Source organism: Hylobates moloch, unplaced genomic scaffold (genome assembly GCF_009828535.3).
Source record: "Hylobates moloch isolate HMO894 unplaced genomic scaffold, HMol_V3 SCAFFOLD_12, whole genome shotgun sequence".
Lineage (NCBI taxonomy): Eukaryota > Metazoa > Chordata > Mammalia > Primates > Hylobatidae > Hylobates > Hylobates moloch.
This window is the reverse complement of record NW_026652287.1, coordinates 87,753,392-87,772,214: the sequence shown is the minus strand read 5'-3', so window position 1 is coordinate 87,772,214 and position 18,823 is coordinate 87,753,392. Positions and strand designations below refer to the sequence as shown.

The window sequence follows — 18,823 nt, the reverse complement described above, 5'->3', positions numbered from 1 at the left end:
GGGGAGGTAATTGAATCATGGGGGTGGGTCTTTCCCATGCTAATCTCATAGTAGTGAGTAAGTCTCACAAGATCTGATGGCTTTATCAGGGGTTTCCACTTCTGCTCCCTCCTCATTTTATCTTGCTGCAACCATGTAAGAAGTGCCTTTTACCTCCCACCATGATTCTGAGGCCTCTCCAGCCATGTAGAACTGTAAGTCCAATTAAACCTCTTTTTCTTCCCAGTCTTTATCAGCAGTGTGAAAGCAGACTAATACAGTAAATTGGTACTAGTAGAGTGGGGTGTTGCTGAAAAGATACCCAAAAATGTGGAAGTGACTTCGGAACTGGGTAACAGGCAGAGGTTGGAACAGTTTGGAGGGCTCAGAAAAGACAGGAAAATGTGAGAAAGTCTGAACCTCCTAGAGACTTGTTGAATGGCTTTGACAAAAATGCTGATAGTGATATGAACAATAAGGTCCAGGCTGAGGTGGTCTCAGATAGAGATGAGGAACTTGTTGGGAACTGGAGCAAAGGTGACTCTTGTTATGTTTTAGCAAAGAGACTGGCAGCATTTTGCCCCTGCCCTAGAGATTTGTGGAACTTTGAACTTGATAGAGATGATTTCAGGTATCTGGTGGAAGAAATTTCTAAGTAGCAAAGCATTCAAAAGATGACTTGGGTGCTGTTAAAAGCATTCCATTTTAAAAGGGAAACAGAGCATAAAAGTTCAGAAATTTGCAGCCTGATTATGCAGTAGAAAAGAAAAACCCATTTTTTGAGGAGAAATTCAAGCCAGCTGCAGAAATTTGTATAAGTAGCAAAGAGACTAATGTTAATCCCCAAGACCATAGGGAAAATGTCTCCAGGGTATGTCAGAGACCTTCACAGCAGCCCCTCCCATCACAGGCCCAGAGGCCCAGGAGGAAAAAGTGGTTTTATGGGCTAAGCCCAGGGTCCCCGTGCTGTCTGTAGCCTAGGGACTTGGTGCCCTGTATCTCAGCCAACCTAGCCATGGCTGAAAGGGGCCAACATAGACCTTCAGCTGTGGCTTCAGAGGATGCAAGCTCTAAGCCTTGGCAGCTTCCATGTGGTGTTGAGCCTGCAGGAGCACAGAAGGCAAGAATTGAGGTTTGGAAACCTCCACTTAGATTTCAGAAGATGTATGGAAACACCTGGATGCTCAGGTAAAAGTTTGCTGCAGAGGTAAGGGGTTCTCATGGAGAACCCCTGCTAGGGCAGTGTGGAAGGGAAATGTGGGCTGGAGCTCCCACACAGAGTCCCTCCTGGGGCACTGCCTAGTGGAGCTGTTAGAAGAGAGCCACCAACCTCCAAACCTCAGAATGGTAGCGCCTCTGACAGCTTGTGCCATGCACCTGGAAAAGCCACAGACACTTAATGCCAGCCTGTGAAAGCAGCCAGGAGGGGCTGTACCCTGAAAAGCCACAGGGGCAGAGCGCCCAAGACCATGGGAACCCACCTTTTGCATCCACATGACCTGGATGTGAGACCTGGAGTCAAAGGAGATCATTTTGGAGCTTTAAAATTTGACTGCCCTGCTGGATTTAGGACATGCAGGGGGCCTGTAACTCCTTTGTTTTGGCCAATTTAGCCCACTTGCAGTGGCTTCACCAAATACCAGTACCCCCCACTGTATCTAGGAAGTAACTAGCTTGTTTTTGATTTTACAGGCTCATAGGTGGAAGGGATTTGCCTTGTCTCAGATGAGACTCTGGACTGTGGACTTTTGGATTAATGCTGAAATGAGTTAAGACTCTGGGGGACTGTTGGAAAGGCATGATTGGTTTTGAAATGTGAGGACATGAAGTTTGGAGGGACAAGTGGTAGAATGATATGGTTTGGCTCTGTCTCCACCCAAATATCAACTTGAATTGTATCTCCCAGTATTCCCACATGTTGTGGGAGGGAGTCAGGGGGAGGTAATTGAATCATGGGGATGGGTTTTTCCCATGCTAATCTCATGATAGTGAATAAGTCTCATGAGATCTGATGGGTTTATCAGGGGTTTCTGCCTTTGCTTTCTCCTCATTTTCTCTTGCCACCACAGTATAAGAAGTGCCTTTCACCTCCTGCCATGATTCTGAGGCCTCCCCAGCCATGTGGAACTGTAAGTCCAATTAAACCTCTTTTTCTTCCCAGTTGGGTATGTTTTTATCAGCAGCATGAAAACGGACTAATACATTTATGAGGAATATTTTTTATTAATTTCTGCTGGGTTTTAATTATCTGATTAAAGATACTAAGAGGAAGATATCAATAATTGCTTATTGAAATGTTTCGTTCTGGAAATCAGAGTATTTCCCTTGTTTTCAACAAATTCTCAAAGCCTTCAAGCACTCTGAAACCTTTCTGCTGTAGGAAAAAGATATTCCTCTTTTTAAGATGGATGAAAAATAAATGGAATATAGCTACAAGATGAATAAGTAGCCCAATATATTTTCAGGTACCTATTAATATATCACAATTTGAATGTGATTTTTCCCAAATCAGTGGATAGCAGAGAGTACATATTTAAATAATTGTTTTTATTATCTTAGAATATGAGTAGCTCATTTACCTATGTCAAATTTTTAGTGTTATTCCCAAACCCTCTAAGGAAATGAAGATTTAGAAATAGCTGTTTACTTGTGAAATACTAATCACTTTCCATTATAAAAGTGTAAACTAGTTTATAGTCCATATTCAGCCAGAACATTGAAAGATTAAAATATGCTATTTTATTTTTGCTAGTCCTTTGTAGTTAATATGCTAAAACTAAGGGAAATACAGGGTTCACTCAGGTAAATTGTAGTTTACCTGAGTGAACATTGGCCTACAGTTACATGTGAGGTCATTTATGATGAGCAAACAATGGATTAGGTAACAATGATGAAAATTCTAGAAGTTTGAGTTTGTGTGCTTACTAGCAACCACTTTCAACATTTCTGCAAAGCTAGAGAAGGTATCTTCTAATTTAAATTTCTTTAAGAATTATCTATTGTGTAATATACTGTCAACAGGAGGTCAGTTTTAAAGGAATACTACTGATAGCCTGAAAGACTGTGGAAACGAAATTATTTTTGCCCCTTACACACTGATAGTTCTTGTATTTGCATTCCTGCAATTCATATATATTTTTCAAAAAAAAAAAAACCATTGGATTAGCAGCAAGAGAGTTGAAAATGGCAGAAGTTGGGAATGACTGCTATTTCTTTTTTAATTCCACATGCATAAAGGTAAATATTGTACAATTGACAGTACTTCACATGCTTAATCTTTTTAGTAGAATGAAGATATGGCAATAACTTGTATTGCTAAACAAAAATTTACTATTTTCTTGCAAGATATCTTATATATGTAAAATCTGGAGCTTATCATGTATTTTTGACATACTGAATTTCTCTGAAGAAATCTGAGATAATTTAAAATTATTATTTGCTTGAAACTACCCTTATACATACCAGTTACATGCCTATAGCTTTTGAATCTTCATGTGGCACTTTTGCCTATATTATGACACCTTGAGACATTAAATTCCTAATATTGAAACATCATATATTACAAGATATTGTTTTAGTTAATATGATTCCAGTCATTATAAATTCAAATAGTTGAATTCAGGTAAGTGTCAAACTTAGTGTAATAAATCTGTTTTCCTATTTGAAATTTATTAACCCAATTACTTAATTTTCCTCTGTCAAAAGGCTAAGTAATAACAAATATTTAAATATCATTAAAAAGAAAAGAAAATTAATATAAACAAATTGGCCACATATAAATTAAAATTCATAAAGTTAAATGGGAAAAACTGACAATTCCTCCAATGTATTAGGACGATTGGATCTTAATAAAACCAGATAAAGGTAGAAACTCAATATTTGGAGCTTCGTGCTCATGCAAGAAATAATCCAGGGAAAAAGATGATGTGTCTGGTTTCAAGTGTTTCCTCTCTGTTAGGAAACCTGAATGGAGTCAACCTCTCTGACCACAGAAATTGGATTCACTTCTATTACCTGTTAGATTAAATGCTAGGATAATAAAGAATAATAACAGATTTCATGTCCCAGGTAGGCAAAGTGTTTTGTCTATTTCACTGCTGTATCCCCAAGTACTTAGCACAGTGACTAATGAGTAAGTTACCAGTAAATAATTAAATGAATAAATAATAATAATAGCTCACAATACCTTATATCACATCATTTTTACAGCTAACCTGTAAGGAAAGTAGTTTTTATTTCCTATATGCAGATGAGAAAACTGAAGCACAGAGAGTATGAGTTAAGTATTAACTTTGTGACAATGGCAAGTAGTGGAGCCCAGGGTTTCAAATACCAGTTTATTGACTTGAAAACCCCTGCCCACTAACCCGTGCTATAAGAGTATATGGATATACTTTAACAAGGGGGAGAGAGTGAAGATGGAAGTAGGAGAGAGATAAAAGATAAAGAACAACCGTGGAACATGTGTCAAAAGAGGGAAGAATGTTATCCACTTCTTTTCCCACACAACAGGGGCTTGTAGTTTTTACCAAATGTGCGTTTATGTTTAAAATAACATAGAATTTTTAAGAAGTAATAGCAGCCCATTGAAACAATCCACATCTACTTTTGTTGGCATATAAACAAGTCAGTGAGTATATGTATAGGCAATTGTTTATCTTTCTAAGCCAAAGGCACAAAGCACATATATTTAATGTAGTATATTGTAATATAATAATTAAAATTCCACAATAACATAAATTTTAAGCTCCGTAAAAACTTAACAGTATCTCCATAGACTGAGAAAACATATTATCTAATAAAAGGATTGATTAATAGAAATCATTTTCACAATTAGAATATAGGTAGAGATTCTTAAAAATTTCATCTGGCTTTCTTCAGAAAGAGAAATTAAGTTGTTCTGTCATTAAATTGTGATCAAAGTGTCACTGGATTCTTATGTCTCTATTCCTAGTGAACCATATGAATTAACAAATAACAAAAGATAGCATTTTATCAGTGATTTGCGGCATGTTGTACTATGTAATCATTAGACTATCTTGTTGCTTTCTCACTAAAGTTAGACTAATTTGCTAAAATTTAGACTTATGGTCTAAAATCAATAGTGTATATCTCTGTGATTCTAATTTAATCTACTCATATTTTTTAACTAATTAGCAACCTATTGTTGTTGAACACTCATGTCAACATATTGAGCTTTCTACACTGTTTACTTTTTCTTTTAGCGTTCCCAGTGCCGATTCCGACACTGTGAAGAGGCCCTTGGCGGTGACACTGTGTGCTCATTATGGAGAGAGAGGAAATGTTTAGATCCACTTTGCAGATTTAGACACATGGAAATGCAGGTAGAACTACTTGGCATCATCATTTTTGTTAAAAAGTATTTCCCTTCAATAATGCTGAATTATACTTTTACAAAACAATATGGAAGAAATCATTCTTCCTTCTACTATTTGATTTTAGGCATTTTGCAATTTTTTCAACTTAATGGAGGAACATGTTATAGAAATACCCATCGCACCTTTTGAATGGCAGGGCTTAAAACACTGAAAGCTGGAAGACACACATGATCCTAAATCAGTTAACTATAATTGTTTTTGTGTCCTTTTGCTGTACTGTAGCACGTTGTATTTGTTGTAAATATGGCATCTAATCATTACATTTCCCCCAATCTCCTTTTATCCAGCAAAACTGCAGCATTTCATGCTTCTGGGAAACTCAACCTCTTGGTTGTGTGAAGATTAGCTGTATCTTTTATCACAGCAAACCTCGAAATATCAATGGATTATTTTTGCCACCAAGTAGCAGTGAGTACATTTTTTGAATAATATAGACTTACCATATTCTAATCTGGTTTTGGAGTAGCAGCATAGAATGACACATTAAAAAAGTATGACAAGGTGAGCAATGCAATTTAATAGCCAATGGGTAATTTGGAATGATTCTACATGAGATGAGAAAAAGCTTAGAATGAATCATGAAGTAACTAACAAGACGAAATGAACAAAGAGCAAGTTAAACTTTCTCTATGTGTATCTAAAATGGATTTTATTCATATGAAAAGTAAGACAGCTACTGACCTCACTAAATAGAAGGAGGCTGTGTCTCAGCAAAGTATCACACAACTGAAGCCAAGCTTAGAGGTCATGCCTTCACTGGTGGTCTCTGTGAATGTGCAGAAAGCTATCTCGTAGGTGGAGAGAGCAAGGGCAGGATCTGGGTTACACACTTCTGCTTCTAGTAGAACAGCTATGTGTGATGGTTCTTTCTAACACTTTAATTGTGGAAAAAAATGCAATGCCATTGCTACAAAAGCCATGGCACAATTCAGTCTAACTAAATGGTACTGAGACTCTACCATGTGATGTACCTTTAAGCCGGTTCTGGGAAATGGATGCAGAAGACACCACAGTGTAAACCAGTGAATGGTAAGAACCTTGCTGAAGAAGTTGGGGCTAGTAGGTTTCCCTGATGCTTGTAACTACTTTACTTTCCTTCTATGGCCACCAAGTTTCTCTGATGGAATGGTTTTTTTTGTTTGTTTGTTTGTTTTTTGAGACAGAGTCTCGCTCTGTCACCCAGGCTGGAGTGCAGTGGTGCGCTCTCAGCTCATTGCAGCCTCTGCCTCCCGGGTTCAAGCAATGCTCATGCCTCAGCCTCCTGAGTAGCTGGGACTACAGGCACACACCACCACACCCAGCTAATTTTTGTATTTGCAGAAAAATATACAACCATGCTGGTTGGTTAAATTCATGATCACAAATCTCAAATGAGCCCTTACTGCTGACTGCCAATAACACTACATGGTACTCCCCCAGTTCATTCCTATTCTCCCAGACTGCTTTTTATACCTCCTTCCCTCTCCTTAAACCTCCATTGCCTCCTCCTCTTTGATGATGACCTTATGTCTTAGGAACTGAGAAACTTTTAATAAGAAGAGAACTTCTGCAGATTTCTGTCACTACATCTACCCACCTAGTAGCATCGGTACTTACTTCTTCCCTACTCTTACCAGGAATCATCCATACTCCTATCTAAGCCTATCCTTCCACTTGGTAACTAGACATTGCCTTCTCTTGTCTACTCTAAGACACTGATTTAATGATTCTTCCCTCTTTTTCTACATAAGCATTATTCACTCTTACTGAATCATTTCTATCAGCATACAAACATGTATTTATTTAATTATTTAAGGAATTCTCCATTTTGATCTATTCTCTCACAAGCTACCACCCCATGTTTTTTTCCCATTGCAATAATTCTCCTCAAAGTGGTTATTTATTATTGCTGTCACCAAATCCTTCCCCCATTCTTTCTTAATCTCATGCAAATCAGGCTTATTCACTTCTTTCAACTGTCACATACACATTATTAAATCCAGTGGCCAATTCCCAGTCCTTATGTAACTTGAACCATGAGCAAGATTTGACACATTTAATCATTCCTTCTTTCTTGACATAATTTTCCTATCTATCTAGCAGGACACATTCTCTTCATTTCTCTTTCTTTTTTTTTCTTTAACTTTTATTTTAGGTTCTGGGGTACATGTGCAGGATTGTTATATAGGTAAACTGTGTGTCATGGAGATTTGTTGTACAGATAATTTCATCACCTGGGTAATAAGCATAGTATCTGATAGATATTTTTTCTGATCCTCTCCCTCCTACCAGCCTCTACCCTCAATTAGGCTCCAGTATCTGTTGTCCCTCTCTTTGGGTTATCATTTAGCTCCCACTTATAAGTAAGAACATGTGGCATTTGGATTTTGTTCCTGCATTAGTTTGCTAAGGGTGATGGCCTCCAGCTCTATCAATGTTCTGGAAACGGACATGGTGTCATTCTTGTTTTATGTTTGTGTAGTAATCCATGGCATATATATACCACATTTTCTTTATTCAGTCTACCATTGATGGGCATTTAGGTTGATGTCATGTCTTTGCTATTGTGAACAGTGCTGTGATGAACAAACATGTACATGTGTCTTCATGGTAGAATGATTTATACTCCTGTGTGTATATACCCAGTAATAGGGTTGCTGGGTCAAATGGTAATTCTCTTCTAAGTTCTTCAAATAATTGCTACATTGCTTTGCACAGTGGCTGGACCAATTTACATTTCTACCAGCAGTAAATAAGTGTTCCCTTTTCTCTGTAACCTCATCAGCATCTGTTATTTTTTGACTTTTTAATAAATAGCCATTCTTATTGGTATGAGGTCGTATCTCATTAAGGTTTTGATTTGTGTTTCTGTGATGATTAGTGATGTTGAGCATTTTTTCATATGCTTTTGGCCACATTTATGTCTTCTTCTGAAAAGCATTCATGTGCTTTGCCCACTTTTTAATGAAGTTGTTAGTTTTTGCTTGTTAAGTCCCTTATAAATTCTGGATATTAGACCTTTGTTGGATACACAGTTTGCAAATATTTTCTCTCATTCTGTAGATTGTCTGTTTACTCTGTTGGTAGTTTCTTTTGCTGTGCAGAAACTCTTTAGCTTAATTAAATCCTTTTTGTTAACTTTTTTGTTGTAATTGCTTTTGGCATCTTTGTCATGAAATCTTTGTCATGTCCTAGATCCAAAATGGTATTTCCTAGGTTATCTTCCATGGTTTTTTAAGTCCTTTTTTTTTTTCTGAGATGGAGTCTCACTCTGTTGCCAGGCTGGAGTGCAACGGTGTGATCTCGGCCCACTACAACCTCCGCCTCCTAGGTTCAAGCGATTCCCCTGCCCCAGCCTCCCAAGTAGCTGAGACCACAGGCACGTGCAACTATGCCAGGCTAATTTTTTGTTTTGTTTTGTTTTTTTTTGTTTTTTAGTAGAGACGAAGTTTCACCATGTTGGCCAGGACGGTCTCGATCTCCTGAACTTGTGATCCACCTGCCTCAACCTCCCAAAATGCTGGGATTACAGGCATGAGCCACCGTGCCTGGCCTACATTTAAGTCTTTAATCCATCTTGAGTCAATTTTTGTATGTGGTATAAGGTAGGGGTTCAGTTTCCATTTTCTACATACGGCAAGCCAGTTATTCCAGCATCATTTATTGAATGGGGAGTCCTCTCCCTGTTTCTTATTTTTATCACCTTTGTCAAAGATTAGATGGTTGCAGGCATGAGGCATTATTTCTAGACTTTCTATTCTATTCCATTGGTCTATGTGTCTTTTTTTGTGCCAGTATCATGTGGTTTTGGTTACCGTACCCCTGTAGTATAGTTTGAAGTTGGGTAACACGATGCCTCCCTTTTTGAACTTTTAGCTTTAAGATTGCCTTGGCTCTTTGGGCTCCTTTTGGGTTCCACATTAATTTTAAAATATATTTTTCTAATTCTGTGAAGAATGTTATTGGTAGTTTGATAGAAATAACTTCGAATCTGTGAATGTCTTTGGGCATCATTGCCATTTTAATGATGTTGATTCTTCCTGTCCATGAGCATGGAATGTTTTTGCATTTGTTTGCATCATCTCAGCCTTCTTTGGGCAGTGTTTTGTAATTCTCATTGTAGAGATCTTTCACCTCGCTGGTTAGCTGTATTCCTAGGTATATTATTCTTTTTGTGGCAGTTATTAATGGAATTGCATTCCTGATTTGACTCTTGGCTTGGATGTTGTTGGTGTATAGAAATGCTACTGATATTTGTATGTTAATTTTGTATCCTGAAACTTTGCTGAAATTGTTTATCAGATCAAAGAACTTTTGGGCAGAGATTATGAGGTTTCCTAGATATAGAATTATGTCATTTGCAAACAGGGATAATTTGACTTCCTTGATTTCTATTTGGATGCCTTTTCTTTCTTTCTCTTGCCTGGTTGCGCTGGCCAGGACTTTCAATACTATGGTGAGTAGGAGTGGTGACAGAGAGTATACTTATCTTCTTCCAGTTTTCAAGGGGGAATGCTTCCAGTTTTTGCTTATTCAGTCTGATGTAGGCTGTGGGTTTTATATAGATGGCTTTTATTATTTTGAAGTATGTTTCTTCAATTCCTAGCTTATTGAGGGTTTTTAGCATGAAGGGATGTTGAATTTTATTAAAAGCCTTTTCTGCATCTATTGAGATAATCATATCTCAATATGGTTTTTACTTTTAGTTCTGTTTATGTAGTCAGTCACATTTATTGATTTGTATATGTTGAACCAGCCTTGCATCCCAGGGATATAGCATACTTGGTCAGGATGGATTAGCTTTTTGATGTGCTGCTGAATTTGATTTGCTAGTATGTTGTTGAGGATTTTGGCATCTGTGTTCACTGAGAATCTTGGCCCGAAATTTTTTTTTTTTTGGTTTTCTTTCTGCCACATTTTGGTATCAGAATGATGCTGGCCTCATAGAATGAGTTAGGGAGGAGTCCTTCTTCCTCAATTTTTTGAAATTGTCTCAGTAGGAATGGCAACAGCTCTTCTTTATAAATCTGACATAACTCAGCTATGAATCTATCTGGCCCTGGGTTTTTTTTTTTGATTGGTAGGCTTTTTCTTACTTAGGCAGTTATACAACTCAGTATTGGTCTCTTCAGGGATTCAGTTTCTTCCTTGTTCAGTCTTGGGAGGTTGCATGTGTTTAGGAATATATTCATTTCTTCTAAATTTTCTAGTTTGTACCCATAGAGGTGTTTATAGTAGTGTCTGATAGGTTTTTGTATTTCTGTGGGGTCAGTGGTAATGTCTCCTTTGTCTTTTTTTTTTTTGAAACAGAGTCTCACTCTGTCACCCAGACTGGAGTGCAGTGGTGCGATCTTGCCTCACTGCAACCTCTGTCTCCAGGGTTCAAGTGATTCTCCTGCTTCAGCCTCCCAAGTAGCTGGGATAACAGGCATGCACCACCATGCCTGGCTAATTTTTGTATTTTTAGTAGAGACTGGGTTTTGCCATGTTGGCCAGGCTGGTCTCGAACTCCTGGCCTCAAGTGATCTGCCTGCCTTGGCCCTCCCAAAGTGCTGAGATTATAGGCGTGAGCCACTGAACCTGGCCTCCCTTTGTCATTTCTAATTGTGTTTACTTGAATCTTTTCTTTTTTTGTCTTTATTAGTCTAGGTAGCAGTCTATCTTTCTTATTAATTTTTTCAAAAAATCAACTCCTGGGTTTGCTGGTCTTTTGTATGGCTTTTTGTGTCTCTATTTCCTTCAGTTCAGCTCTAATTTTGGTAATTTCTTGTCTTCTGCCAGCTTTAGGGTTGGTTTTCTCTTACTTCTCTAGTTCTTTTAGTTGTTAATTTGAGATCTTTCTTTTTGATGTGGTCATTTAGTGCTATAAACTTCCCTCTTAACACTGAGTTAGCTGTATCTCAGAGTATCTGGTATGTTGTATCTGTTCTCATAAGTTTCAAAGAATTTCTTGATTTCTGCCATAATTTCATTGTTTACCCAAAAGTCATTCAGGAGCAGGTTGTTTAATTTCCATGTAATTGTATGGTAGTGAGTGATTTTCTTAGTATTGATTCCTGTATTTATTGTGCTGTGGCCTGAGGGCATGGTTGGTATGATTTCGTTTTCTTTTTTTTAATTTGCTGAGTATTGTTTTATGTCCAAATGTATGGTCAGTTTTGGAGTATGTGTCACGTGATGATGAGAAGAATGTATATTCTGTTGTTTTGGGGTAGAGAGTTCTGTAGATGTTTATTAAATCCATTTGGTCAAGTTTTGAGTTTAGTTCCTTAATATCTTTGCTTTTCTGCATTGACAATCTGTCTAATGCTGTCAGTGGAGTGTTGAAGTCTCCCACTATTATGGTATGGGAACCTAAGTCTCTTTGTAGGTCTCTAAGAACTTGCTTTATGGATCTGGGTGCTCTGTGTTGGATGTGTATATATTTAGGATAGTAAGGTCTTCTTGTTGAATTGAACCCTTTACCATTGTATAATGTGTTTATGTTTTTTAATCTTGTTGGTTTAAGTCTCTTTGGCCTGAAATTAGGATCACAACCCCTGATATTTTCTGTTTTCCATTTGCTTGGTAGATTTTTCACAATTTCTTCATTTTGAGCCTATGGGTATCATTGTATAATATGTGCAATGGGTATCTTGAAGACAGCATATTAGTAGGTCTTGCTTCTTTATTGAGCTTGCAACTCTGTGCCTTTTAATTGGTGCATTTAGCTCCTTTACATTCAAGGTTACATTGATATGTGTGGATTTGATCCTGTCATCATGTTGTTAGCTGGTTATTATTGCAGACTTGTTTGTGTGGTTGCTCTATAGTGTCATTGGTCTGCGTTCTTAAGTGTGTTTTTGTAGTGACTGGTAACTGTCTTTCCTTTCCGTATTTAGTGTATCTTTCAAGACCTCTTGTAAGGCATGTCTGGTGGTAAAAAATTCCCTCAGCACTTGCTTGTCTGAAAAGGATCTTATTTATCCTTCACTTATGCAACTTAGTTTGCCTGGATGTGATATTGTCGGCTGGAATTTTTTTCTTTAAGAATGCTGAATGTAGGCTTCCAATCTTTTCTGGCTTGTAGGGTTTCTTCTGAAAGGTTCACTGTTAGCCTGATGGACTTCCCTTTGTAGGTGATCTACCCTTCTCTCCAGCTGTCTTTAACATTTTTTTCTTTTGTTTCAAACTTGGTTTCTTTGTTTTTCTTCTACCTTCCTAGTGCTTTGTTATCACTCTCCCCAGATTGTTCTTCCTCTTTTCCCCAATCTCTTACATGTGCAGAGTTAGTTCTTGGTTCTTTTTTTCTCTGTTTACTTTCTTGGTAGTCTCATCTAGCCTTATGATTTTGAATATGATCCACATGTCAGTGACTCCCAAATATAATAAGAGACTCTATTTGATCTGGTGCCCTGTTAGCTCTCTGAAGTTTTCTACCACACTATATTAGTCTGCTTTTACACTGCTTTTGCACTGCTGATAAAGAGATACCCAAGACTGGGCAATTTACAAAAGATACATCCAAGACTGGGCAATTTACAAGAAAGAAGTTTAATGGACTTACAGTTCCACATGTCTGGGGAGACCTCCCAATCATGGAGGAAGGCTAGGAGGAGAAAGTCACATCTTACATGGATGGCAGCAGTAAAGAAAGAGAGTTTGTGCAGGGAAAGTCCTCTTTTTGAAATAGTCAGATCTCATGAGACTTACTCACTATCACGAGAACAGCATGGGAAATACCTGCCCCATGATTCAATTACCTCCCATTGAATTACTCCTACAACATATAGGAATTGTGGGAGTTACAATTCAAGATGAGATTTGGGTGAGGAAACAGCCAAACCATATCATTCCATACCTGGCCCCTCCCAAATCTCACGTCCTCACATTTAAAACCAATCATGCTTTCCCAACATTCCCCAAAAGTCTTAACTCATTTTAACATTAACTCAAAAGTCCACAGCCCAAAGTCTCATCTGAGACAAGGCAAGTCCCTTCTGCCTGTGATCCTGTAAAATCAAAAGCAAGTTAGTTACTTCCTACATACAATGGGGTTACAGGCATTGGGTAGATACAACCATTCGAAATGGGAGAAACTGGCCAAAACAAAGGGGCTACAGGCCCTATGCAAGTCCAAAATCCAGCAGGGCAGACAAATCTTAAAGCTCAAAATGATCTCCTTTGACTCCAGGTCTCACATCCAGGTCCCACTGAAGCAAAAGGTGGGGTCCCATGGTCTTGGGTTGCTCTGCCTCTGTGGCTTTGCAGGGTATAGCCCCTGTTCCTGGCTGCTTTCATTGGCTGGTGTTAAGTGTCTGTGGCTTTTCCAGGCACACAGTGCAAGCTGTCAGTGAATCTACCCATTTTGGGTTCTAGAGGACAGTGGCCCTCTTCTCATAGCTCCACTAAGCAGTGCTCCAGTAGGGACTTTGTGTGGCAGCTCTGGCTCCACATTTCCCTTCCACACTGCCCTAGCAGAGGTTCTTCATGAGGGACCTTCCCCTGCAACAAACTTTTGCCTGGGCATCCAGGCATTTCCATACGCCCTCTGAAACCTAGGCAAAGGGTCCCAAACCCCAATTCTTAAATTCTGTGCTCTTGCAGTCTCCATACCACATGGAAGCTGCCAAGGCTTGGGGCTTGCACCCTCTGAAATCACGGTCTGAGCTGTATCTTGGCCCCTTTCAGCCATGATTGGAGTGACTGGGACACAGGGCACCCAGTCCATAGGCTGCACACAGCATAGGGACCCTGGGCCCAGCCCATGAAACCATTTTGTCCTCCTAGGTCTCTGGGCCTGTGATAGGAGGGGCTGCCAAGAAGGTCCCTGACATACATTGGAGATATTTTCCCCATTATCTTAGGGATTAACATTCGGCTTCTTGTTAATTATGAAAATTTCTGCAGCCAGCTTGAATTTCCCCTCAGAAAATAGGATTTTCTTTTGTATCTTATTGTCAGGCTACAAATTTTCCAAACTTTTATGCTCTGTTTTCTTTTTAGAACTGAATACCTTTAACAGCACCCAAGTCACCTTTTGAATGCTTTGCTGCTTAGAAATTTCTTCTGCCAGATACCTTAAATTATCTCTCTTAAATTCAAAGTTCCACAAATCTCTAGGGAAGTGGCAAAGTGCTGCCAGTCTCTTTGCTAAAACTTAATAAGAGTCACCTTTGCTCCAGTTCCCAACAAGTTCCTCATCTCTAACTGAGAATACCTCAGCCTGGATTTCATTGTCCATATCATTATCAGCATTTTGGTCAAAGCCATTCAACAATTATCTAGGAGGTTCCAAACTTTCCCACATTTTTCTGTGTTCTTCTGAGCCCTTCAAACTGTTCCAACCTCTGCCTGTTACCCAGTTCCAAAGTTGCTTCCACATTTTTGGCTATCTTTCCAGCAGTGCTCCACTCTACTGGCACCAGTTTACGGTATTAGTCTGTTTTTATGCTGCAGATAAAGACATACTTGAGACCGGGCAATTTACAAAAGAAAGAGATGTAAGGGACTTACAGTTCCACATGGCTGGGGAGGCCTCAAAATCATGGTGGAAGGCAAGGAGGAGCAAGTCACAGCTTACATGTATGGCAGCAGGCAAAGAGAGAGAGCTTGTGCAGGGAAACTCTTGTTTTTAAAACCGTCAGGTCTCATGAGACTTATTCACTATCATGAGAACAGCACGAAAAGACCCGCCCCCATGATTCAATTACCTCCCACCAGGTTCCTTCCATGATATGTGGGAATTTTGGAAGTTACAATTCCAGATGAGATTTAGGTGGGGACACAGTCAAACTATATCACACATCTGTATGCTTGCTTGCTGTACTCAAATCACACTGTATACTTGCTTTTCCTAGTGCATATTAGCATGTTTCTGCTTTAGGGGCTTTGTGCAAAACACTCTTCCCTCAATATCTTCATGGCTAACTCCATTATTTCTTCACAGCCTTGCTAAAATATGTTTTACATAAGACTATTCTGAACACTGTATTTGAAATGTAGTCAGCCTTCCCATGCATGCCTTACACACTTCCAAACTTCCTTGCCTTGTTCTACTTTCTTATTGCCATATTCCCAATGATTTCTCAGATACAATATAATTTACTGGTTTAATATGTCTATTGTTTGTTGTGTGACTCCTCCCTATAGAATGAAAGTACCATAAGAGCAAGAATCTTTATTTTGTTCACTGATGAATCTCAAGCACCTAACATAGCCACATAGTACTGTCTCTCACATAGTGGCCAGTTCTACTCTGGGAATCCATGAACAGCATTTATTTATGTTAAATCTGTAACTATTTTCCTGCTGTTTGACACATTTCTGTACTCTAGGAAAAAGGATTCAATTTCCAGACTGTAGATAAACTAACAAGCTCAGCTGAAATATGTGTTGAACTACTGCATTGCCTCTTTATTTGGAAATATTTCAATACCTCAGAAGGTATAATTTGATTCCTGGCAGACCTAATATGCCCTATGATATTTCCAGGAACATCTATCTACCAATGCCCATAATAACCAAAACTGGGGCCCTAAATCTTCTCACCTTAGACAAAGATTAATTATAAAGTAATACCTTTGTGAATATCCACCTTTATGAGTGTCAGTAAATGCATATGATTAATTGATAAATTTAGGGTGAGGTTATTACAAACCATTTCATAGCAAACTGTAACTGGCTAAGTATAGGTTCATACAGAACATTGTGCAATGTGTGTAATTTTGTCTTAGGTTAAAATAAGATAAAATTTAGATATTTAAATGTGCAACCTGTGAAACTTTAGGGCTTCTGCTTGATGAATTGAGACCTGTCACATAGTCCGTATTCAGTAGATGACTTGGAGCCACAGCAGTGCTATCTAAATCACCAGCTGTGTTTTTCCAGTATGAGGCACTTACCAAAGGCAACTTCCTATTAGATGATTTGCCATTGTATGTTATCTTTAAGCACTAAGTGCAATTATCAGGAGTCCTACATTTTTTTGTCTGGGCGTATAAAACTGCCAGTTACTCTTTTTGCAATTTAAACTTCAACCTGCTAGTGAATTTTCAAAGGTTTTGGACTCTTTTAAAAGATATTTTATTTACATGTTTATAAACCATGGAATTTTAAAAGACAACATAATCTCTCTGGTTATCATTTCTAAGTTTAAAAGCAAATAGCTGCTAAACCAATTGAGAATGCTAAGAAAACATAATTCTGTTAATATTTACCATAAACATTCCCTAGACATTTTCTGAGTACAGTTCATACTTTTTTGCAAGCCTGGTAGGCACTTATTCTTTCTCCTATGGTATGCGTTAGAAGTTAGTGTACTCTCCTAGACAAACTATTGTTTTAAAAAAGTTCTTATATTTTGCTGAAGAAAAATTTGTTCCAAACACAGTAGCTAGCTTGAACATGGAAATTGCTCATCTTTCCTTGGCTAGTTGCCACTTTATTCTGTAATGAACAATTGAATAGGATCATTTGATTTTTATTTATTCTAGGTCAGTGTCCAGTGATGCCTTGGACAACTGATTTGGCTGCTTTAAATTAAACTTTGGTCAGCTTTCTTTAGAATGTCTAGCCTCTGTGTTTATTATTTGCCTTTTATTTGAAGTCTTGAAAAGCCACTTGCTAATAAATTGTTTTTAAATAGTTTAATAAACACTTTGACTTGAATATTTGAGTCAGTACACACGGACTAATTTTTGTGCGTGTGTATTTTAGAAAAGAAGACAATTCATAATGGCTATAAGGATAAAAGTTCTTCAGCTTAGTTCTTTCCTCTCCGGGGAAGGAAGAGAGGGGTTAAGAAAATGCCATAGCACACCAAATGGTAGCCCCTGGGATAATTTATGTTGGATAGCAGATTCTTTATCCTGACTACATACTGCATCTATTCTCATCCAAGGTCCAAAGAGCATCAAAACCTACAAAAACATAAAGGCAGGAACTCAAATATTACTTCTTCAGGCTTAACATTTGTTAGTCATGTTTAAGACCTCCACATCTTGCTTTTTAGGACTGTATAAACTTGCAGTTTAATTATGGCTTTTAAAAATGAAGTGGAGTTATAAGAGATTAGAAAATCGCATACCCAGTGTTTTAGAATAATCTGTTAAGTGTATTACATGTAGCAGCGCTATGCTGAGTAGTTTTCATGCTTAATTTTATTTAATCATCATAAAAACTGGCCGAATAGATACGGTTAGTCTCCCGATTTTACAGATGAAGAAAATGAGGTCCATAGAGGCCAAATATCTTAGGCAAGATAATACCTCTCATAAGTGGCAGTTTCTGAATTCAAACATAGTTCTGCCTGATTCTAAAAGTATCTCAGCCGGGCGCGGTGGCTCATGCCTGTAATCCCAGCACTTTGGGAGGCTGAGGTGGGTGGATCATGAGGTCAGGAGATCGAGACCATCCTGGCTCATACGGTGAAACCCATCTCTACTAAAAATACAAAAATTAGCTGGACGTGGTGGCAGATGCCTGTAGTTCCAGCTACTTGGGAGGCTGAGGCAGGAGAATGGTGTGAACCTGGGAGGTGGAGCTTGCAGTGAGCCGAGAGGGCGCCACTGCACTCCAGCCTGGGTGACAGAGTGAGACTCTGTCTCTAAAAAATAAATAAGTAAGTAAGTAAGTAAGTAAAAAGTATCTCACAAAAATCAGACATAACATTTAAAGTATACTCCAATGCTTTTTGTCATTTGAATGACCCATGCATCAGAACTCCTGATCTGTCATCTGCCTTCTGAGGGGCTAATTCTATTTCACTCTACCCCATAGACTTCTTTTCAAAGCTATTAAAGTTTTTTATATTTAATAGAAGACTGCCTTTCCCCTTTAATTTACAGTATAGAGTGAGATATTCTAGCACTTCTGAGTTACGTGTACTTCCATTAATAAGGCTTCTTTTCTCTTTCTCAATTTATATTTCCCTCTCTTTTCTGAAACTTGTTCTCTTAAATCACGTGAAGCTCAGAAGCCCAAATACCCCATCTGATGTTTGTCTTACCCATAGGCTCTCAGTTCTGGCTCCACATTAGATTTACCTGGGGAGCTTAAAACAACAACCACCAAAGACCAAACAGTTCTCAGCCACCACTTAGACCTCCAATTAAACTGATGCTTCATCATACTTTCGTTTTCCCCCCAACTTTTTAAGACATTTTGTAACTTACAGAAAATTTGCAAGAATAATTCAGTGAACACTAGCTGTCCATGTATTTATTTATTTATTTATTTTTTAGAGACGGAGTCTCACTCTGTCACCCAGGCTGGAGTGCAGTGGCGCCCTCTCGGCTCACTGCAAGCTCCACCTCCCGGGTTCACACCATTCTCCTGCCTCAGCCTCCCAAGTAGCTGGGACTACAGGCATCTGCCACCACGTCCAGCTAATTTTTGTATTTTTAGTAGAGATGGGTTTCACCGTATGAGCCAGGATGGTCTCGATCTCCTGACCTCATGATCCGCCCGCCTCGCCCTCCCAAAGT

At 38.5% G+C, this 18,823-nt stretch overlaps 1 protein-coding gene across 8 annotated transcripts in view; it reads left to right on the top strand.

The window, feature by feature from the left end:
• CUNH12orf50 (chromosome unknown C12orf50 homolog) overlaps nucleotides 1-18,823 on the top strand; it is a 56,107-nt gene that overhangs the window by 3,347 nt on the left and 33,937 nt on the right. Inside the window, exons 1-4 of one of the 8 annotated variants that reach the window (XM_058424949.1) lie at nucleotides 140-194; nucleotides 2,049-2,108; nucleotides 5,205-5,324; nucleotides 5,666-5,786. In XM_058424949.1, coding sequence (XP_058280932.1) covers nucleotides 162-194; nucleotides 2,049-2,108; nucleotides 5,205-5,324; nucleotides 5,666-5,786 — 334 coding nt within the window. In that variant the 5' untranslated portion in view covers nucleotides 140-161. Of the gene's footprint in view, nucleotides 1-139; nucleotides 195-2,048; nucleotides 2,109-2,921; nucleotides 2,943-3,114; nucleotides 3,217-5,204; nucleotides 5,325-5,665; nucleotides 5,787-18,823 lie in introns of those variants that run through there. The other 7 variants (XM_058424946.1, XM_058424948.1, XM_058424945.1 and 4 more) reach the window with 7 other exon arrangements.